Source organism: Coregonus lavaretus (genome assembly GCF_964263955.1).
Source record: "Coregonus lavaretus genome assembly, chromosome: 8".
Lineage (NCBI taxonomy): Eukaryota > Metazoa > Chordata > Actinopteri > Salmoniformes > Salmonidae > Coregonus > Coregonus lavaretus.
In genome coordinates this window covers 49,571,623-49,595,744 of record NC_139995.1, presented here as the reverse complement: position 1 = coordinate 49,595,744, position 24,122 = coordinate 49,571,623, and the positions used below count along the sequence as shown (strand labels likewise).

Sequence of the window (24,122 nt, the reverse complement as noted above, 5' to 3'; positions counted from 1 at the left end):
GAACTCATTTTTTTACCCTTTTATTTACTCAATTTTCAAAAAAAAAAATAGATTTTTTTTGTTCTTACACCATTTGTTAGGCCTATAAACTTTTTCAGACACTTCAAATATATTATTGTCATATAAACTCCATATGGAAAATACAAACACGTAATTAATCTAAATACTGCAATGTTTTGTCATATAAAACACTCGATAACAAAACAGCAAAAATAGTATAAAATAACCAAGTCTCAATAATACAGTGTAGCTATACAAAACAAAATACGAGTGCTTGGTTATTGCCTTTGGCTTCAGTGGAATTTATTTGCGTGCCCTGGCAATTAGACAATACGAATTCGTACTCCTTTGGTGTTGATGGAAGCCTTTCTCTACTGTGATATTATAGTTGTCCTCAGATACCAGTAAGCTACTTCTTTCTCCAAGATAACACAGTAAAAATAAGATCATCATACGGTTCTTTTTTTCTTGCTGTATCCCATATTGTGAAGCATGTTGAGCTGGGACTATTTTTAAGTTACAGTTGACTGCATGGTTCACTAGCAGGTTGAATTCATTTGCATATGAAATATAGTTTGGTATCAAACAAGTTTATGGGGGGAAGGATTTAGATTATTTCCTGAATCTCAATGCAAGACCAATATCACTTACATTGTGAGCTACGCTCACATTTAATAATTGCTACACTAAAGTGCATAACGCACAATCATTAATAATACATAAACATAATGTAGAAAAGCTATTTTAAGGTTTGGAAAATATTATTTGGGATACTGTGTGTGAAATGAAACATTGGTTTAAAAAGTGCACAGTTCATATGGCTCTTTATCAACTCGCTTTCTTCATCTTCCTCTATAGGATCACTTAATTTTTCCTCTCTTTGGCATGTCAGCCCTGTCACTACCGCAGTACTGGCATGGTAGAAACCATAACAAAGACTATGGTCATGTTCATTAGGGCACGCAAGGAAAAACGTTTTCAAAAGGTTTTCCAACAGAAACCGAAAATCAGCAAGTCCAGGTAGTCCCTCCCTGTTTCAGTCCGTTTGGCACATAATGAACATGACCCAGGAAATGCTGACATTCCAGTCCAACTATAAATGCAGTAAAATGACTCCCAATCCGATTCCTATTTCTGACAATACACACACACACACATACACTGAGTGTACAAAACATTAAGAACACCTTCCTAATATTGAGTTGCACTGCCCCTTTTGCCCTCAGAACAGCCTCAATTCGTCGGGGCATGGACTCTACAAGGTGTCGAAAGCGTTCCACAGGGATGCTGGCCCATGTTGACTCCAATGCTTCCCACAGTTGTGTCAAGTTGGCTGGATGTCCTATGGGTGGTGGACCATTCTTGATACACACGGGAAACTGTTGAGCGTGAAAAAACCCTGAAGCATTGCAGTTCTTGACACAAACCGGTGCGCCTGGCACCTACTACCATACCCTGTTCATAGTCACATAAATTTTTTGTATTGCCCATTCACCCTCTGAATGGCACACATACACAATCCATGTCTCAATGCTTAAAAATCCTTCTTTAACCTGTCTCCTCCCCTTCATCTACACTGATTGAAGTTGATTTAACAAGTGACATCAATAAGGGATCATAGCTTTCAACTGGTCAGTCTATGTCATGGAAAGAGCAGGTGTTCTTAATGTTTTGTACACTCAGTGTATTTACTGTATAACCCCCTTCCGGGCTGTTTTCTCTTCAAAGAGGTTGACTATACAGACATTGGGTAACGTAATACTGACCAACAAAACAAGTGATTTTCCATATCTGCATGTGTGGAAACTGGTTAGTCATTGATATCGTTCAGGCTTTTTCCAAGGCTTGCCTATTTAAAATTACAAATACTTAATAGTCATAAATAATATGATTAAATGAAAGGTGATGGCAAACAGTAACTGAATGGACGTTACAAAAAAATGAAATGCGAAATCTCCCCTGGCAGAGGTGGTGTTAATCCACTCACTCAATTGTAGAGGAAAAGCTTAAAGCTATCACCTCAAAAGCTATTCTGTACCTTTCTAATGTACCATCCTGATGGACATGATTGTGTCCAATCCGGTTCCTCACCAGTGGACAGCTGTCTTCAAACATGCAAAAACACACACACACACCAATTGTACACACAAACACACTGACCAATTTGCAGACACACATATCCAACCCACCAATTTCCTTCCACCCACACCAATTTACACCCAGTTATCCCCCGTTGTTGCCCTTGCTCTGTGGCCCCTGGGGGTCCTAGCTCATCTGCGTTGCTGCTGCTGGGGCCCCAGCATGACCTTGTTGATGAAGTTGACGATGGCCACAGCCGGCTGCTCCGGGTCCATCTCGGCAAACAGGTGACACACATTCTCCGACGTGCTGCCAGTCCGCCTTGCCACAAAACCAAACACCCTGCAGGAGTGAGGGATGAAGAGAGCGAGAGAGAGGGATGAGAGGAGGTGAAGAAGGAAACCAAACAAAGGATGGAGTGGGAGATAAGATAACCAGACGGGTGAATAAAAGAGAATAGGATTTGTGTTTTTTTAATCTATGATGGTAGAAAACTGTTTTTTCTCAGCGCTCTTTTCGTGAGAAGCACAGATATAAGAAGAAACTCTGGAGCATCACATGACTTATATTCACTGTCGTTCTCTTAAGGTTCATTCAATGTAGGGATCAATTTTATAAGAGTCATCTTTTTATAAAAGGAGAGCACTGTATGATAAATTGCCATGATGCACACACAATTCTATCTACACACAAAGGCACAAGCAGAGACACAAGCACTTACTTGCTTGACTTGTTATCAGAATTAGTCCACCTGAAGCAGACAGACAGACAGACAGACAGACAGACAGACAGACAGACAGACAAGGACATAAAGACAACATGTCTTAGATGCATTGAGGCAGTTGGAGCTTCTCAAATTGAGCAAGAAGTGCAGTCATACCGTCAGGGTTGTTGTTCTTAACCAGAAAATACATACTATACTGTAGTTGCACATACACAAAAAGGTTTATACCATACCAGTATGTAGAAACATCCATAGAAGGCCTTCTAGATGTAGCAGTATTCAGCCATAATGGTGCAATACAGGGTTAATGCGCAGTAGGCTACAGCAACATTTAGCCACAACAGGGTTGGGATCCATTTGATTTGAAATTCATTTTAAGTTAAAGGGGCAATCAGCAGTTACTACATCCATTTTGTACTTAGAAATTAATGATATATACCCAATGACTCTTGAAGAAAATAACTTATAAATGCCTCATGAGATTAGTTCAACTGTCGTAACCCATCAGAACCCAAAATATAAGCTTGTTTAAGTAAATGTAAAGCAACACTATATAGCCTCAAAACATGGTTAGAACTATCATGTTGATATTATGGATGGTCAGTCCTTGCATCCATAGATCTGACTATGAATTTGAGTGATTACATTTCTCCAGCCCCATCCCTCAGGTTTTTACTGAAACAGGGGCAGGGAATTGTTACTACTGCTGATTGCCGCTTTAACATTGAACAATTTAGAGATTAATTGACCCAACCCTGAACCACAATGCCATCTGTGTACCAAACAAAGCAGTGTTCAGCCATGTCAAAATACAAGGTCAACTTCGCTACACAGCTCATATAAGTCATTGCTCACGACACATCACATTTCAACTTTCATTCGGTGGTATTCACATGTGCACAAGGTCTATGTCGCAATGGTTGCATATAGGCCTAAAGCCAGAGTGTCAGACCCCATCGTTCCATGCGTTGTCTTAAGGCTACTCTTAACGTTAGCATGACGTTGGTCCCACCTCTTGTCCTGAGGATCCACGCTGCTGAAGGTCACACTGTTGATGGGGTAGTGTCTCCTGAAGAAGAGTCTGTATAGTGGTTGTATTCATTAGGCACCAAACTGGAGGAAACAGACTAAAACAAGGAGGGACTGCCTACACTTACACCATGGTCCAATAAGAAATGCTCATTTTAGTGTTCTGTTGCAAAACATTTTAAAACACACCTCCTTTGACTGTCGGTCAGCGTGATGCCCTGAGTGGACACTTTGAAGTGGACCATGGTGGCCATGGGCTGAGGGCTCTGGGTCAGAGTGCACCTGGTCGCCTTGGAGACAGCCTGAGGCCCCGTTAGTGACTCGGTCTCCACAGAGTTTAGGTAGAGCACGTTACAGGCTGGAGGTGAGGGGAGGGGGGGGGGGGGGAGGAATGATGGATGAACAGTATTTAGAGATGTAAGTGGGTCATGTCACACCTACACAAGGCCTCACCTAACTTGAGATAAGCTTGCCGAGCTCAATGCATTGATAGAATGTGAGTATTTTTTACTAAGTCATGCTAGCATTCCACTCTGTTTACCCATCTCTCTATAGGGATCCATGTACCTTGAGCAGCCACTGTATTTGACCCTTGAACTTTCTCTCACCTGCGCCCTGTTTGAGGAGGTCAGCTGCAGTACTGGTGTTGCTGGCACTCTGCATCTCTCCGACCAGATCTGGAACACCATAACAACATTAGGACATTTCCCCATGACTCACCACTAAATCATGCTAACTCTCTGGGTACGTACATGCACAACATGCATCCATACTTACACATTACACACTCCCAATACACATTTCTCATACACACGTGCACCCCATACACTCTTTTTAATGTAAATATACATTCCTAATATTGAGTTGCCCCCCACATTTTCCCCTCAGAACAGCCTCAATTCGTCGGGGCATGGACTCTATCTACAAGGTGTCGAAAGCATTCCACAGGGATGCTGGCCCATGTTGACTCCAATGCTTCCCACAGTTGTGTCAAGTTGGCTGGATGTCCTTTGGGTGGTGGACCATTCTTGCTACACACGGGAAACTGTTGAGATTGAAAAACCCAGAAGCGTTGCAGTTCTTGACACAAACCGGTGCGCCTGGTAACTACTACCATACCCCGTTCAAAGGCACTTCAATCTTTTGTCTTGCCGATTCACCCTCTGAATGGCACACGTGCACAATCCATGTCTCAATTGTCTCAAGGCTTAAAAATCCTTCTTTAACCTGTCTCCTCATCTACAGTGGGGAAAAAAAGTATTTAGTCAGCCACCAATTGTCATTCACTAGGTCCCCCAGTGTGGTTCTGGGATTTTTGCTCACCGTTCTTGTGATCATTTTGACCCCACGGGGTGAGATCTTGCGTGGAGCCCCAGATCGAGGGAGATTATCAGTGGTCTTGTATGTCTTCCATTTCCTAATAATTGCTCCCACAGTTGATTTCTTCAAACCAAGCTGCTTACCTATTGCAGATTCAGTCTTCCCAGCCTGGTGCAGGTCTACAATTTTGTTTCTGGTGTCCTTTGACAGCTCTTTGGTCTTGGCCATAGTGGAGTTTGGAGTGTGACTGTTTGAGGTTGTGGACAGGTGTCTTTTATACTGATAACAAGTTCAAACAGGTGCCATTAATACAGGTAACGAGTGGAGGACAGAGGAGCCTCTTAAAGAAGAAGTTACAGGTCTGTGAGAGCCAGAAATCTTTCTTGTTTGTAGGTGACCAAATACTTATTTTCCACCATAATTTGCAAATAAATTCATTTAAAATCCTACAATGTGATTTTCTGGAATTTTTTTTCTCAATTTGTCTGTCATAGTTGACCTGTACCTATGATGAAAAGTACAGGCCTCTCTCATCTTTTTAAGTGGGAGAACTTGCACAATTGGTGGCTGACTAAATACTTTTTTCCCCCACTGTACACTGATTGAAGTGGATTTAACAAGTGACATCAATAAGGGATCATAGCTTTCACCTGGATTCACCTGGTCAATCTATGTCATGGAAAGAGCAGGTGTTCATAATGTTTTGTACACTCAGCGTATATTGTATATTGTGTCATGCACACACATAGTCCATGCCCTATTGATACAGGTATAGTATACAGTGCCTTCAGGAAAGTATTCAGACCCCTTTACTTTTTCCACATTTTGTTATGTTACAGCCTTATTCTAAAATGGATTAAATAAAGACAATTCCTCGTTAATCTACACACAATACCCCATAATAACAAAGCGAAAACAGTTTTTTTGTAATTTTTGCAAATGTATTAAAAATACAAAAACTGAAATACCTTATTTACATAAGTATTCAGACCCTTTGCTATGAGACTAGAAATTGAGCTCAGGTGCATCCTGTTTCCATTGATCATCCTTGAGATGTTTCTACAACTTGATTGGAGGCCACCTATGGTAAATTCAATTGATTGGACATGATTTGGAAAGGCACACACTTGTCTATATAAGGTCCCACAGTTGACAGTGCATGTCAGAGCAAAAACCAAGCCATGAGGTCGAAGGAATTTGTCCGTAGAGCTCCGAGACAGGATTGTGTCGAGGCACAGATCTGGGGAAGGGTACCAAAACGTTTCTGCAGGATTGAAGGTCCCCAAGTACACAGTGGCCTCCATCATTCTTAAATGGAAGAAGTTTGGAACCACCAAGACTCTTCCTAGAGCTGGCCGCCTGGCCAAACTGAGCAATCGGGGGAGAAGGGCCTTGGTTCAGGGAGGTGAACAAGAACCCGATGGTCACTCTGACAGAGCTCCAGAGTTCCTCTGTGGAGATGGGAGAACCTTCCAGAAGGACAACCATCTCTGCAGCACTCCACTAATCAGGCCTTTATGGTGGAGTGGCCAGACGGAAGCCACTCCTCAGTAAAAGGCACATGACAGCCCACTTGGAGTTAGCCAAAAGAGCAAGATTCTCTGGTCTGATGAAACCAAGATTGAACTCTTTGGCCTGAATGCCAAGCGTCACGTCGGGAGGAAACCTGGCATCATCCCTACGGTGAAGCATGGTGGTGGCAGCATCATGCTGTGGGGGTGTTTTTCAGTGGCAGGGAGACTAGTCAGGATCGAGGCAAAGATGAACGGAGCAAAGTACAGAGAGATCCTTGATGAAAACCTGCTCCAGAGCGCTCAGGACCTCAGACTGAGGTGAAGGTTCACCTTCCAACAGGACAACAACCCTAAGCACACAGCCAAGACAACGCAGGAGTGGATTCGGTACACGTCTCTGGATGTCCTTGAGTGGCCCAGCCAGAGCCCGGACCTGAACCCGATCGAACATCTCTGGAGAGACCTGCAAATAGCTGTGCAGTGACGCTCCCCATCCAACCTGACAGAGCTTGAGAGGATCTGCAGAGAAGAATGGGAGAAACTCCCCAAATACTGGTGTTCCAAGCTTGTAGCGTCATACCCAAGAAGACTCAAGGCTGTAATCGCTGCCAAAGGTGCTTCAACAAAGTACTGAGTAAAGGGTCTGAATACTTATGTAAATGTAATATTTCATTTACTTTTATAAATAAGCAAACATTTATAAAAACCTGTTTTTGCTTTGTCAGTATGGGGTATTGTGTGTAGATTGATAAGGGAAAAAACAATTTAATCAATTTTAGAATAAGGCTGTAACGTAACAAAATTTGGAAAAAGTCAAGGGGTCTGAATACTTTGCGAAGGCACTGTACATATAGTATCTGCCCCCATACTGTTTGATACAAAGTTATTCTGTTGAAACACATAGGGATTTACCTTTCTCAGGGATGCACAGGGCACATGGCAGGGAGATAGGGGTGAGTGAGTGCTGGTACACCAAGGCAGATAAACTTCCTAAAACACATACGCATATCAGATCATCACAGGTGAAGGAGAGAAGACGAGGAAGGAAAGTCACTTTCTAACCATTTTCACACTACTGAGCCAGGCAAAGCTGTACTGCGCTGGCCTGGTTACACATACACCATAGTATCCGGAACTGTACTGTGAAGGATAATGTGAAATTAAATATCTGAGATAGCACTGAATTCCATGATAGTGTAAAAAAGGGTATTAAAGCAATGATAGACGTAATTGTGAGGCCAACAGCGACATCTGCAGGACAGAAATAGGACTCACCGAAATAGGACTCGTTCTGACAACCCTTTATCTTGACCCCCCGAGAGCCTGTCTCAATGAGGAAGTGTCTGACCAGATGCTCCTGATCATCCACTGAGAAGGAGAGAGAAAGGAGGGAGGAAGAGATAGAGGAGAGAGAAAGGAGGGAGGAAGAGATAGAGGGGAGAGAGAGGGCGAGAGAGATATACAGAGAGAGAGACGGGGGATAGTGAGAGAGGGGGAGAGAGAGAGAGAGAGAGAGAGAGAGAGAGAGAGAGAGAGAGAGAGAGAGAGAGAGAGAGAGAGAGAGAGAGAGAGGGAGAGCGCGAGAGAGAGAGAGAGAGAGATAATTGATATCACTTGTAACAAAATAGAATAGACAATGGATTTTTAAAATGCTTTGTCAAATAAATAATGACTTCCCCGTTACCTTTGCTGTTGTTGACGTTGTTTGAAGGATGGCTGGCCACCTTGAGGGCCAGACCGTAGGCCCCTTGAAAGGAGTTACTGTCCCTGATCAGGAAGGAGCCGGGCTCCTTTTCCTTCAACACAGCGATGGCTACAAGGGGGAGGAGGAACACTAGAGTAAGTATTACTATGGTAGAAATGAGTTACCTTTCATTCAAGTATACACTACAACAGTATTTCTCAAATCAAGAAGATCGTACAAGATGTTTGCATGTCAACACAGTTGCAATTGACACTGGTTGTTGAGAGTGAGCTTCTCTAGATCTGTGAGGGGCTATCTAAATAAAGGGGAATCCTTCAAAACTTTAGCCCAGGCCTGTTCCCTTACCTTGGTCTCTGGATATGCCAGGCTTGTACCAGAACTTGGAGCTGTCCTGGACAAACTTGGCATTGACCTTGCTGCTCTCCTCTTTGACACTAGGCAGTGCCAGTCCTCGTCTGACCGGCGGGGGGAGCTCCCCCACCCCCACCGAGGGGGAGAAGGTGACGTGGAGGGGGCTAGATTGGGGAGAGGGACCCATGGGTCGTATGGCACCCAGGGAGGAACTCAGGAGGGACTGGGAGCCGTGCCCATTGCGGTACCCTGGCATGGAAGACAGGCGCCTCTTTTCAGGGAGTGGGGGCTGGGCGGCGGCGATAGTGACAGCGGTGTACCCCGAGTAGGGGACGTGGGGGACTTTGAGAAGGGGGTAGTAGTAGGGCGCCAGGGGGAAGGTGGGGGTGTTGTACCCGTCAGGGACAGGGGATGGGGATTTGGGGTCACTGTCACTCACAGGGGTAAGTCTCCGCCCAGCTGGGTCCATGGCCAATGGAGAGGGCTGAGGGGAGGGACGTTGCTCTGGGGAGCCAATGTCAAGATGTGGGGAGGGAGGGGCAGAGCTGGGGGTAGAGCAAGGGCTCGGTGATGCGCTGCAGCCTCTTTCTAATTGGGGTGAGCCACTGAGGAGGGCGCTGCCATTGAGTTTCACTTGGACAGGTACGATTGAATGCCTTGCGCTCGGGACGGCAGCGGTCTGAGTGGACATCTGTAGTACTCTCTCCACGACCTTCAATTCTCCATCCTCAGCTGTAGGGGGAGGTGGATGCACACTTGCACTTACAGTGTGCACTTCCATGTGCACTTGTTGTGAGTCACTAGGGTTCGCACGTTCACTCGGCATCTGTATGGACTCTTTAGAAGAGCGGTCACTGCCTTGGTTTTGTGACTCTGTCGATGCTGTCGGTGTTGTTGTGGATTTTACCACTAGGTGCGGTGCCCTTTTGGTCTTCGGCGTGCTACTGTTACTATTGGTGTTAGTGTTAGGTTCCAGGATGGTGGAGGCGGAGGCTTGAGCTGCAGAGACGGGGGCCCCACTGAGGGGCTCTATCTGCTGGGGCCCTTGACTTGGTTCCTGGGGCCCCTGGGGGCCGTCTGGGGGACTCGGGGGGGAAACTTCTACAGTGGCGTCAAATGTCTCTTCATCTGGCTTCTTCTCACTGGAGCAGACAGACAGACAGACAGACAGACAGACAGACAGACAGACAGACAGACAGAGAGAGAGAGAGACAGAGAGAGAGAGACAGAGAGGGAAAAGAGTTTGTTTCTGCTTATTTACACATTTCAAAAGTGCTGAAGACAACGTAGTAGAAAAGGTACATAATGATTTCGCAATCATACTTCCAGCTTTTTCAGCACAACAGTAAAGGGAACATATAAAATATGTTAAATATAAAACTGTGTCAATGAGAACGCATTTAGAGAGAAAGGAGGACATCCAAAAAAGTACTACTAGATTCTTAATTATTATCCAAGGGGAAATTGATTGAAAGGACAAGAAGAGGCATTGCCAGTTGTAATGTATTGACTTCAATAGGAGTCACAGGAATCGTTAAACGGTACTTTACTGGGGTGTATTCACTAGGAACCAAACGGAGGCAAGCGGGCTGAAACGGGGAGGGACCTAGCTGAATTTGTTCGATAAGAAACACTTGTTTTTGGTTTTCTGTTTCAAAATTTTTGCTACGGTGTGCGCTAATGAATACACCCCTGGTGTTCAGCCACATAGCAAGCAATAGTAATGTCGTCTTTCTGTAGGCATTCACTCCGCCATGGCTCATTGGCCAAAGCCTATAGGGGAATGAATGGAGTTTTTGTAGGGTTTTTGGATAAACGCAGAAAATAAGGTCTGAGATAAACACAGGCTTAGGAGAACGTATATGTTTTGTTCTATGAGATAATCTTCATCAGCTAACGTCACTTTTTGTGAATTTTGAAGGATTTATGTAATTTAAAAAAAGCACAAAGGCTTCCTAACTCATAAAGGTCATGTTAACTGACTGATATTATCTCATAGAACAAAACGTATAAGATCTCCTAAGCCTTGGTTAAACTCTTATTTTCTGCATTTATCCCCAAACCCTATTCTTTCCACATTCATTTTCCCCATGGGAATGGCTGAACAAACTAGAAGTAACTCATTTCTGTTTTCCAGGACTACAAGCTGGCGAGCTTTATTGGCAGAATACATCACTGTATTACTGGTTTAATACATCACTGTATACAGTGTTGGGGAAGCTACTCTGAAAATATAGTTTACCAAGCTCCCAATTACTTGACACTGGAAGAAGTTAAGCTACACTAAAGCTACCCTTAAGAAAAATATAGTTTCCTTAACTAAAGTTTGAAAAGTAGTTCACTATATCCAAACTACTTAGTTAAAAAAATGATATGTAAATCTGAAATGTCAGACTACAAATTGCAAGAACAATTCACTTTGGGGTCATATGTTAACAGAACGTGTAATTTAGCCTATTAAAAAAAAGAAAAAAAGAAATTAAACTGAGAATTAGGCAGGTCAGATGCTGAAACAGATTACCTATCCTGCTCCACTGGTTTAATCCATCACTGTATTACATATCCTGCTCCACAGGTTTAATCCATCACTGTATTACATATCCTGCTCCACTGGTTTAATCCATCACTGTATTACATATCCTGCTCCACTGGTTTAATCCATCACTGTATTACATATCCTGCTCCACTGGTTTAATCCATCACTGTATTACATATCCTGCTCCACTGGTTTAATCCATCACTGTATTACATATCCTGCTCCACTGGTTTAATCCATCACTGTATTACATATCCTGCTCCACTGGTTTAATCCATCACTGTATTACATATCCTGCTCCACTGGTTTAATCCATCACTGTATTACATATCCTGCTCCACAGGTATAATCCATCACTGTATTACATATCCTGCTCCACTGGTTTAATCCATCACTGTATTACATATCCTGCTCCACAGTTTTCTTCACCACTTCGTCTCACACAATTCACACTGAAAACACAAACCTAAAGCGAACACCACAAGAAGAAAATGGATCCATGCTCCAGGTGATGTGTCCCCTAGATACAGATCTAGGATCAGCTCCCCCTCCCCCAATACTAACCTTTACCATTAGCAAAACAGCGTCTGAGATAGCAACAGGAGGCTGAGGGTTACCCACCTGTCTTCACTGTGTGCAGGGCTGCTAGTGATGGCTGTGTAGTCTGGATCAGAGTCTGATAAAGGTGTGGGGCAAGTGGGCTGTCCGTCAACCTCTGCTTGCCCCATTGACCCCTGGGAAGAAGAGTCCTCCATACCAACACTGTTTCGCACCACGTCTGATGCACCTAGAGAGAAAGCAAGAGAAAGGGAGCGGGGGGTGGGGGGGGGGGATAATATATTTTTTTATTAAATGGATGTTTTAATTTCTTTCTCATCTTTACAATAATTGTAATAATTTCCTGATTTAATCTCTTCAATTTGTGTTGGAAAGAGAAGGGTTAATACTGAATAGAAAAAATAATCCAATCAGGATTTTCTTTGGTGGTCTCTGGGTAGATAAAACTAGCTAGCTCAGCCAGCCATTGGCTAGGCCTTCAGAAGCTGGACAGAAGGCCATTCAACTGTATTAGAGCAGAATTTTGGACTGACAGTGGAATGAACCAATCACATTTTGACTTGCAATGGGGTGGGAGAAGGCCTAGACAGGTCACTACTGAGAGTGCAAGAGGTAATGAATTCTTATCAAATCAAATTGTATTTGTCACATGCGCCGAATACAACAGGTGTAGTAGACCTTACAGTGAAATGCTTACTTACAAGCCCTAAACCAACAATGCAGTTTTAAGAAAGAATACCTAAAAAAAAAATAATAATAATAATAATTAAAGAGCAGCAGTAAAATAAGACCTAGACTAGACTTGGCGCTCCGGTACCGCTTGCCGTGCGGTAGCAGAGAGAACAGTCTATGACTAGGGTGGCTGGAGTCTTTGACAATTTTTAGGGACTTCCTCTGACACCGCCTGGTATAGAAGTCCTGGATGGCAGGAAGCTTGGCCCCAGTGATGTACTGGGCCGTACGCACTACCCTCTGTAGTGCCTTGCGGTTGGAGGCCGAGCAGTTGCCATACCAGGCGGTGATGCTATAAAGAATAGCAGGCTGATAAACAGCCAATACAGTAGGAGGCAGCAATACACTAATAGGTTGTAGTCTGCCAGAAAGAAGAGAGTGCCAGACCAAAAACATCTGCGTCGCAAGCAGTAGTTTTCCCACGCTAACGCTAGTAACGTTAGCTAGCTTGTGTTGTAGTAGTGTGACATTGGTGACGGCGGCTGCAGCAGCTGTTATCAACTTCAAGGTGAATGTTGTTGCTAATTTGTTAGCATCACCCTTTTCAAGATTAACTTTCAAACTTCCTTTACAATTTATCAATATCTGGTGAGTGAAACTGTTTTTTGTTGCAGCTCGCTTGCTGTTAGCTATCTCTTATCTCTTTGACTGTGAAACATTGTTGCATTTAAACTTTAGATCACCGGTCAGTGTGATGAACGTGATAAAATATATTTGCAATGGGAAGAAATATCTGGTTTGTTAATAAAATGTTGGACATGAAATGGTTGCGATTTTGTAGTGGTATGATTTCATGGGGCCTACTGGAGTGAATGGGCTGCTTATTCTTTAACATTATTTGATGCTGTATGTGACTGCTGTCGCTTGTCTATCAGCCTTGTCTATGTGTTTGACCAAAACTGTCTCTCCTTCAGCGCCATGGAGTGCACACGTATTACAGTCACTGTCCTTTCAGCACCATGAGCCTGCCACCTTTGATGTGACACTGTTGTTGTCGCTGTTGGTGATTGTGTGATAGTGGTGCTGGCTACCATAAGTTGTGTAAACAGTGCATTATTTTATCCTGTGTGTCATGTTGTGTCCATGCCGGTTCTGTCTCTGTGTGTGTGGCAGCCCGAAGCGCAGCCAGGCCTCTTTAATTAGATTTTTGGTCCCTCTGAAGGCCTAGGTCCTATAGTCACGGTTCGCCAATGTGTGAGATTGCGTCACTTACCAGTCTTTCCATCAGTCTGTTGCTGCCGGTCGGTGGGTGTATCCGAGGGGGAAGCACCAGGGTTTGGGCCACCAGGGGGCAGGGGCAAGGTGGACCCAGACTGGTACCCCGAGGCATACCCCCGGATCCCGTGGCTCTCCGAGGGGGAGGCCTGCTGGTAGGGTGAACAAGGGCAGGAGTGGCAGGGGGGTTGGGGGGTGTTGTATCCACTGCTGCCAAGGGGGCTGTCCAGGAAGGGGTGGGGGCTGGGGTACCCGGGACCCTGACCCAGGGGGGAGTGACAGCCTCTATAGGGTGTCATCCCTCCCACTGACCTCCGCTGCCAAAACTCTGCCTCTCTCTCCGCCTCCCACGGATTCTCCACCTCCCAGAGCTGAGGAGGCCCCTCCCTCCCCCGCTTCAGCCCTGCCTCCCTGTCCCACAGCTCAGAGTCCCGCCCTCGGGCCCAGTGCGGGCTCTCTGGTTGGTCCGGGCACAGCGGGTGGAAGGCTCTGGCCGAAGCCGATTGGTGCTCTCGCCTGCAGGTGCAGTCTCGGCATGGGCAGCCACCAGGGGGAGGAGCCGCCGGGCTGAAAAACATCTCCCTATACGGGCTGGAAGGCAGGGATTGGTGTGAGAGGCGAGGGGGGGTGGGGGCGGGGTAATGAAAGACCTGACACTTCTCCCCACCGCAGAAGAGCATATTGGAGGCCGGGATGGTGTGGGCGTGTGGGTGGGCGTGTTCAGGGGCGGGGTAGGGGTAGCATGGCCGATGGAGACAGGGTAAAGGGGGCGGGGGACGTTCCCACAGCAACTCGGGCAAGGGATGGGCGCTATGGTGATGGCACAAGTCCAGACGGGGCTCCAGGGGGCGATGAGACACCGGCTGCTGGGAGGGTAAGGCGGGTAATGTTCGGCTCTTTGGGTTCCCCTTGGTGCTGCTGTTACAGCGGTCCATACAATGTCCGTTAGCAAAGCACAGCTCCCTCTCCCAACCCGATGCCTCCCCACACCTCTGACATCTTGGACCGTGGCCCGCTCGAACGCAACATGACCACTGCTCCCGCCTCAACCCTCCATCTGGAACAGAGTCTCCGTCATCCAAAATTGCCGTCTCCCGGTCCCTCTCCCTCTGCCTCACCCTGTCTCTCTCTCCACCCTCCCCCATCCGCAGTAGACAGTCCATCTCCTCCTTCTCTTTCTCCAGGTGGGACAGGGGGCAAGGAGGGGGGTCCTCTATGTGTTCGGAGGGGGTGGAGGAGTGTCCCGAGTCAGAGCTGAGGGACAGGGGCTGAGGTTGAGATTGAGGCTGGGCCGGTGGAGGAGGCTGGGCCGATGGAGGAGGCTTGGCTGTGGGGCTGCCTTTGGGGCATGCATTGGGAGAGGCATCAGCGACACCGAAGGAGCCCCGGCCCCGGTGCTTCTTCACCTGGGCATACAGGCTGCCGTCCAGAGGACCACGCGTGTGGGAGATGTCTGACAACCAGAGAGGGATTCAGGGTTAGCTTGTGTGTGTGTGTGTGTTTGTGTGTGTATGAGTCCAGGATTGTTGTCTTGGTGGCGTGAGTGTATACACCAGGGACATGTGTGTGTGGGTGTAGTTGCGTGCATGATACAGTATGTGTGTCTGTAGGGGAGAGTGGGGTAAGTTGAGCCAATTCCAGGGAAATCTAGTATTCTTTCTAACAAAGATATCTATATATATATTTCAGGGTGTTGTGTATCCCTGGAAATAATCAGAATTCATGTCAACATTACAGTTTTAAATAAGATAGCTTTCTTGGCACAACTTATCCCGGGTATGGGGTATGTTGAGCCGCGGTACAGGGTAAGTTAAGCCGCCTACACATTTCTGTACTGAATTACATATTACCACTACCTTTTAAAACCATATCTATCTTTATTTCCCAAACACAATTCAACACAATCAGAATCGCTTTTTCGTCTTTTAATCATAGGCCAGGCCCTGTTGTTACCTCATATCCCAGAGATAATGCCTTCCATTAAAACATTTCAATTTGCTCAACTTGCCATTGGCTCAACCATTGGGTCAACTTACCCCATGGCCGTTGGCTCAACTTACCCAAAGGCAAACATTTTGACTATATTAGCCCACACAGCTACAAGGATGCACTTTCATGCTAGGTTTAGGACCTCATATTGAAGTTTATAGAAACCCCAACTGATGTATAGAACAATCTTAAAATGATCTACATAGGTTTAGATACAAGCATCATGAAACCTCCAACACAATAAATACATTTGAAAATCTGTTTTTTGGACGTAACTTGCTTACCACTTTTTCCATGTGGTTTCTTCCTTCACAGACTCCATGAAATTATGACCTCTTCCTAAATATTTGGTCAAATGATTAATTTTGTGTATGGATTCCTAGAAACAAGGGTGACTCAACTTACCCCTTGGGCTCAACTTACCCCACTCTCCCCTATGTGTGTGTGTTTCACCCTTACCCTCAGTGCTATCCTGGTGGTGCAGGTTGAAGTTCTCATAGGAGTCCCAGCGCACCACTGGGTCTGAGGTGTTGTAGTCCACTGTAACAGAGGGGTCATTCTTACGGTACTCTCGCCCTGTGAAAAGAGAGACAGATACTAGATATCACACACAGCTTTGTACACACACACACACAGCTTTGTACACACACACTCGCTCTCTCTCAGTACCTTTAATTTTCTCTGGGCTGTAGGAGAAGATAAACTCCACCGTAGCATCTGGAGGGAAGCGGTTATCTACAGAGAGACAAACAGCCAAGACTAAACAACCCAAACTATATATACAGTGGGGAGAACAAGTATTTGATACACTGCCGATTTTGCAGGTTTTCCTACTTACAAAGCATGTAGAGGTCTGTAATTTTTATCATAGGTACACTTCAACTGTGAGAGACAGAATCTAAAACAAAAATCCAGAAAATCACATTGTATGATTTTTAAGTAATTAATTTGCATTTTATTGCATGACATAAGTATTTGATCACCTACCAACCAGTAAGAATTCCGGCTCTCACAGACCTGTTAGTTTTTCTTTAATAAGCCCTCCTGTTCTCCACTCATTACCTGTATTAACTGCACCTGTTTGAACTCGTTACCTGTATAAAAGACACCTGTCCACACACTCAATCAAACAGACTCCAACCTCTCCACAATGGCCAAGACCAGAGAGCTGTGTAAGGACATCAGCGATAAAATTGTAGACCTGCACAAGGCTGGGATGGGCTACAGGACAATAGGCAAGCAGCTTGGTGAGAAGGCAACAACTGTTGGCGCAATTATTAGAAAATGGAAGAAGTTCAAGATGACGGTCAATCACCCTCGGTCTGGGGCTCCATGCAAGATCTCACCTCGTGGGGCATCAATGATCATGAGGAAGGTGAGGGATCAGCCCAGAACTACACGGCAGGACCTGGTCAATGACCTGAAGAGAGCTGGGACCACAGTCTCAAAGAAAACCATTAGTAACACACTACGCCGTCATGTATTAAAATCCTGCAGCGCACGCAAGGTCCCCCTGCTCAAGCCAGTGCATGTCCAGGCCCGTCTGAAGTTTTCCAATGACCATCTGGATGATCCAGAGGACGAATGGGAGAAGGTCATGTGGTCTGATGAGACAAAAATAGAGCTTTTTGGTCTAAACTCCACTCGCTGTGTTTGGAGGAAGAAGAAGGATGAGTACAACCCCAAGAACACCATCCCAACCGTGAAGCATGGAGGTGGAAACATCATTCTTTGGGGATGCTTTTCTGAAAAGGGGACAGGACGACTGCACCGTATTGAGGGGAGGATGGATGGGGCCATGTATCACGAGATCTTGGCCAACAACCTCCTTCCCTCAGTAAGAGCATTGAAGATGGGTCGTGGCTGGGTCTTCCAGCATGACAACGACCCGAAACACACAGCCAAGGCAACTAAGGAGTGGCTCCATAAGAGGCATCTCAAGGTCCTAGAGTGGCCTAGCCAGTCTCCAGACCTGAACCCAATAGAAAATCTTTGGAGGGAGCTGAAAGTCCGTATTGCCCAGCGACAGCCCCGAAACCTGAAGGATCTGGAGAAGGTCTGTATGGAGGAGTGGGCCAAAATACCTGCTGCAGTGTGTGCAAACCTGGTCAAGACCTACAGGAAACGTATGATCTCTGTAATTGCAAACAAAGGTTTCTGTACCAAATATTAAGTTCTGCTTTTCTGATGTATCAAATACTTATGTCATGCAATAAAATGCAAATTAATTACTTAAAAATCATACAATGTGATTTTCTGGATTTTTGTTTTAGATTCTGTCTCTCACAGTTGAAGTGTACCTATGATAAAAATTACAGACCTCTACATGCTTTGTAAGTAGGAAAACCTGCAAAATCGGCAGTGTATCAAATACTTGTTCTCCCCACTGTATTTAAGCAATAATGCCTGAAAACCCGGGAATTATTGTGTGACAACTCCCGACAAGGGCTGTTCTGAGGCCCGAGGGGAAGCCAAGGGCCGGGATACAGCCCATGGAGAGAGTTGTCATACAATAATTCCCAGGTTCGAGGGCATTGTTGCTTTTATAAAATGGTTGTCACGATCGTCGTTAGATGAAGCGTACCAAGGCGCAGCGTGGTAAGCGTACATTTGATTTAATTAACGTACTTAACACACACAAACAAAAAACAACAAACCAAACGATACGTGAAGTCCTGGGTTGAACACAAACCTTCCGGAACAAGATCCCACAAAATAACAGTGCCAAACAGGCTGCCTAAGTATGGTCCCCAATCAGAGACAACAAGCCAACATAGATATACATGAACTAGAACACAAACCTAGAAAACTAAACAATAGAAAATCCACACCCTGGCTCAACATTTAATAGTCCCCAGAGCCAGGGCGTGACAGTACCCCCCCCCCAAAGGCGCGGACTGCGACCGCGCCAACCAAACACAAGAGGGTAGGGGCCGGGTGGGCATTCCGCCTCGGCGGCGGATCCGGCTCCGGGCGTGACCACCCCTCTATCTCTACCCCCCCGTAGCGCCCCTGGTCTGGACCCGCTGGCCGGAGCTGGACTGAACACCGGTGGAGCGGATTGCTCTGGCTCCGGCGCGGAGCAGCTGACCGGTGCCGGACCAGGCACCGGTGGAACAGGCACGGATCGTGCCGGACTGACGACGCGCACCACTGGCTTGGTGCGGGGAGCAGGAACGGGCCGGACCGGGCTGACAATGCGCACCATTGGCTTGGTGCGGAGAGCAGGAACGGGCCGAACCGGGCTGACAACGCGCACCACTGGCTTGGTGCGGGAAGCAGGAACAGGCCGGACCGGGCTGACGACGCGCACCATTGTCTTGGTGCGGGTAGCAGGAACAGGCCGGACCGGGCTGGCGACGCGCACCATTGGCTTGGTGCGGGGAGCAGGAACAGGCCGGACCGGGCTGGCGACGTGCACCACTGGCTTGGTGCGGGGAGCAGGAACGGGCCGGACCGGGCTGGCGACGCGCACCACAGGCTTAGTGCGGGGAGCAGGAACGGGCCTGACCGTACTGGGAACACACACCACTGGCCTTGTGCGGGAATCAGGAACGGGCCGGACCGGACTGGTGACACACACCACTTGCTTGGTGCGAGGAGCGGGACTGGGTTTCCTCATAAACCTCCGCTCCCTCTGCTGCCTACTCAGTTCCTCTCGCCGTGCCTCTACACTCTCCTTCTCCCTCGTGACCAATGACCCCCTTAATCTGGCGGCCTCCTCTGCTAACCGGCTGAACCACTCTATCGCGGCCTCCTGCTGCCTCGTCGTCCACGGCGTGAGCCCCCCCCCTAAAAATGTTTTGGGCTTGTCTCTCCCCCGTGCTCATGGCCTCCATCCCTCTTGCCAGACTCTCACTCATCTCCTCCCAAGTCCATCCTCTCTCCTCGTCACGCTGCTTGATCCAGTCGAGGTGGGATCTTCTGTCACGATCGTTACATGATGAAGCGGACCAAGGCGCAGCGTGGTAAGCGTACATTTTATTTAATTAACGTACTTAACACACACGAACAAAAAACAACAAACCAAACGATACGTGAAGTCCTGGGTTGAACACAAACCTTCCGGAACAAGATCCCACAAAATAACAGTGCCAAACAGGCTGCCTAAGTATTGTCCCCAATCAGAGACAACAAGCTACAGCTGCCTCTAATTGGGAACCACCCTGGCCAACATAGATATACATGAACTAGAACACAAACCTAGAAAACTAAACAATAGAAAATCCACACCCTGGCTCAACATTTAATAGTCCCCAGAGCCAGGGGGGTCCTCTGTAGCTCAGCTGGTAGAGCACGGCGCTTGTAACGCCAAGGTAGTGGGTTCGATCCCCGGGACCACCCATACACAAAAATGTATGCACGCATGACTGTAAGTCGCTTTGGATAAAAGCGTCTGCTAAATGGCATATTATATTATATTATATGAATTATATTTTTGCATACAAAATCTTTTTTTAATGGCATTTTGCGGGAGTTGTCCCACATATCAACCAATCAGCATCCAAACAAGACATTTTATAAATCTCTCTCTCTCCCTCTCTCTCTCTCTCATCAAATATGCATTACATATGCTGTATAAGATACACACATGAAATATGTAATGTGTGTGTATCTTATACACAGTATATGTCATGTATATTTTAATTTAAGTATGTTATAAATACACTGAGTGTACAAAACATTATGAACACCTGGTCTTTCCATGACATATACTGACCAGGTGAATCCAGGTGAAAGCTATGATCCCTTATTGATGTCACTTGTTACATCTACTTCGATCAGTGTAGATGAAGGGGAGGAGACAGGTTAAAGAAGGATTTTTAAGCCTTGAGACATGGATTGTGTATGTTTGCCATTCAGAGGGTGAATGGGCAAGACCAAAGATTTTAAGTGCATTTGAACAGGGTATGGTAGTAGGTGACAGGCACACCGGTTTGTGTCAAGAACTGCAACGCTGTTTCCTGTGTGTATCAAGAATGGTCCACCACCCAAAGGACATCCAGCCAACTTGACACAACTGTGAGATGCATTGGAGTCAACATGGGCCAGCAACACTGTGGAACGCTTCGACACCTTGTAGAGTCCATGCTCCGACGAATTGAGGCTGTTCTGAGGGCAAAAGGGGGTGCAGCTCAATATTAGGACGGTGATCTTAATGTTTTGTACACTCAGTATACGTCATACATATACATGCAGTGAAATATATGCATCTGTGTGTATATTTCACGTGTGTATCTTATGTATATTTTATTTACAATTTAAGTGCACTGTCTGGAGTAGCATGGTTTACCCTTTACCTTAAACCTTTATCCACTTGTCATTTTCCATTTGGTTCAGAAACTTTGTGCATTAGCGTGGCTTAGTCGAGCTCTTGAATTATTTTGAGGTAGACAGAGTGAATTGAACCATTTCAAGGAAACTGATTTAAAGACATATTTGTAGATATTTGATTAGTGTTGGGATGAACAATATGTGTCAGGATAGTCTTGTGTTTTGCATACATACTCTTGATGTTTATCTAAACATAGTAACTTGAAAGCAGGGCATGCTTTGAAAAACAGGTGGCATGAGTTTCACTGAATAGTCTATCTCTCTTCATAGAAATGAACATAGCTATAGCAACTCATTTCTCTATTGTCTCTCCATATCCCTATAGAAAACCCTATTGTATGGTAACAAAAATTTTAATTTTAGTGGGGTAGTTTAGGATTTTTCTGTATATCAGAACATTTGCAGGTGTTCTATGAAACCATGTGAATTTCTCTTGTGCCACCAATGTTAAAATCATTCAGGACTGGTTTTACATTATTTAACATTATATTTTACATTGTATAATAATATGTATGTATACAGTGCCTTCAGAAAGTATTCATACCCCTTGACTTATTCCACAAGTAGATTTTCAAGTAGATTTAAGTCAAAACTCTAACTCAGCCACTGGGGAACATTCATTGTCTTCTTGGTAAGCAACTCCATTGTAGATTTGGCCTTGTGTTTTAGGTTATTGTCCTGCTGAAAGGTGAATTCATCTCCCAGTGTCTGGTGGAAAGCAGACTGAACCAGGTTTTCTCTAGGATTTTGCCTGTGCTTAACTCAATTCCATTTCTTTTTTATCCTGAAAAACTCCCCATTCCTTAACTATTACAAGCATACCCATAACATGATGCAGCTATCACTATGCTTGACAATATGGAGAGTGGTACTCGGTAATGTGTTGTATTGGATTTGCCCCAAACATAACACTTTGTATTCAGGACAAAAAGTGAATTGCTTTGCCAAATTCTTTGCAGTAGTACTTTAGTGCCTTGTTGCAAACAGGATGCATGTTTTGGAATATTTTTATTCTGTACAAGCTTCCTTCTTTTCACTCTGTCAATTAGGTTAGTATTATGGATTAAATACAATGTTGTTGATCCATCCCCAGTTTTCTCCTATCACAGCCATTCAACTCTGTAACTGTTTTAAAGTCTCATGGTGAAATCCCTAAGCGGTTTTCTGAGTTTGGAAGGACGTCTGTATCTTTGTAGTGACTGGGTGTATTGATACACCATCCAAAGTGTAATTAATAACTTCACCATGCTCAAATGGATATTCAATGTCAGGTTGTTTTATTTTTACCCATCTACAATAGGTGCCCTTCTTTGCGAGGCATTGGAAAACCTCCCTGGTCTTTGTGGTTGAATCTGTGTTTGAAATTCACTGCTCGACTAAGGGACCTTACAGATAATTGTATGTGTGGGGTACAGAGATGAGGTAGTCATTCAAAAATCATGTTAAACACTATTATTGCACACAGAGTGAGTCCATGCAACTTATTATGTGACTTGTTAAGCACATTTTTACTCCTGAACTTATTTAGGCTTGCCATAACAAAGGGGTTGAATACTTATTGACTAAAGACATTTCAGCTTTTCATTTTTTATTAATTTGTAAAAATGTCAAAAAACATAATTCCACTTTGACATTATGTGGTATTGTGTGTAGGCCAGTGACAAAAATTCAGACTGTAACGCAACAAAATGTTGAAAAAGTCAAGGGGTGTGAATACTTTCTGAAGGCACTGTATAGGAATAGTGTGTAAATAGTATTTTTGTTGTCCCTTGGTGTCTTGACAATATGACTATCTTATTTTAAACAAATTATTTAATGTAATATTATCTTATGTTGTTCTTGTTTGTTCTGTACTCTGTCATGTATTTTACGTTTTATGTGGACCCCAGGAAGAGTAGCTGCTGCATGAGCAACAGCTAATGGGGAGCCTAATATCCTTCTATTTCATTGTAATGGTGAGTCTACATTTTTAGAAAATTGACATTAGAATATAAACGCATCATAAATGAAGATAGCAGCTCAAGCCCTTCTAATTTGATTTGAAACAGCCCATACCTGTTCTATTTTATTGTCAAAGCAATTTTGATTCAAACTAATACAATTACATTTGAATATGATGATATCACAATCAAACATAGGACATTTTATAGAATTTTAGGGTGTGTTCGTAAATTCACTCTGGAGTGCCAGAGAGCATTCTTGGTGTTCATAAATTCAGAGTGTTGTCAGATTGTCCGTTCGCAAATTCAGAGCGTTTCACTCTCAGAGCATTCAGAGAGCACACTGGACGCTCTGGCCGAGGACTAGTAGGGTGCTAGCTACTTCCAGACACAAATGAGAGAACACTGACCATTTTACTTGCCCTAGTAGAGCAGGATAGGCTGTTTTCATGTTATCTAGACCATTGGTGACTGTAACTGTGCTGCTTGCAACAATTGAATTAAGTGTTTTTGCAGATGTTTACTGACACCTGTCATATTCAACAGGTGTTGCACGTTCGTAAATTCCTCAGTTATTCTGCGCTCTGGCACACTCAGACGAGAGTGCTCTGAAATCGGAGTAGATGGCCAGAGTGAATTTACCAACTCACCCTTAGAATTGAGAATGTTTGGTCTGCTAGGCGCCAATGTTTGTTTGGAATTCTGTTTTGGTGGCAACAACCCCAAGACTAGATGTGAGATTTTCCCTAAATGTGCCGAATTCAGCATCTTCCTTGGAGACCATCCTTGGAGCTGCCCCCTTGGACATAGTGGACAGAGGAGGCGGAGGCGGACGATGGCGATGTCATATACAGTCATGACCAAAACTATTGTCACCCTTGATAAAGATTAGCAAAAAAGACTGTATAAAATAAATAATACAAATACCAAGCTATAGTGTATGCAAAAGAAAGGGGTAAATTATATTATTTTATACTAATACAATTGCTCTGAGAAAAATATTGTGTTTAACAAGCAATACATTTTTTTCTTAAAAAGATAGGTGTCAAAATGATTGTCAGAATTATCGGAGACTGAGATGGCCATTGCAAAATAT

The 24,122-nt window shown here is 44.9% G+C and overlaps 1 protein-coding gene across 1 annotated transcript in view; it reads right to left on the bottom strand.

The window, feature by feature from the left end:
- Window positions 1-2,270: 2,270 nt before the first annotated feature.
- LOC311133310 (tensin-2-like) overlaps window positions 2,271-24,122 on the bottom strand; it is a gene marked incomplete at its 3' end in the record, with an annotated part of 81,104 nt that continues 59,252 nt past the window's right edge. The window contains exons 14-26 of the mRNA XM_084166811.1: window positions 16,422-16,487; window positions 16,212-16,328; window positions 13,762-15,216; window positions 11,972-12,045; window positions 8,717-9,860; window positions 8,351-8,479; window positions 7,942-8,034; window positions 7,579-7,656; window positions 4,441-4,509; window positions 4,022-4,190; window positions 3,816-3,884; window positions 2,801-2,830; window positions 2,271-2,421 (exon numbers count right to left, since the gene is read on the bottom strand). Of these exons, the coding sequence (XP_084022937.1) occupies window positions 2,271-2,421; window positions 2,801-2,830; window positions 3,816-3,884; window positions 4,022-4,190; window positions 4,441-4,509; window positions 7,579-7,656; window positions 7,942-8,034; window positions 8,351-8,479; window positions 8,717-9,860; window positions 11,972-12,045; window positions 13,762-15,216; window positions 16,212-16,328; window positions 16,422-16,487 (3,644 nt within the window). The remainder of the gene's footprint in view (window positions 2,422-2,800; window positions 2,831-3,815; window positions 3,885-4,021; window positions 4,191-4,440; window positions 4,510-7,578; window positions 7,657-7,941; window positions 8,035-8,350; window positions 8,480-8,716; window positions 9,861-11,971; window positions 12,046-13,761; window positions 15,217-16,211; window positions 16,329-16,421; window positions 16,488-24,122) is intronic.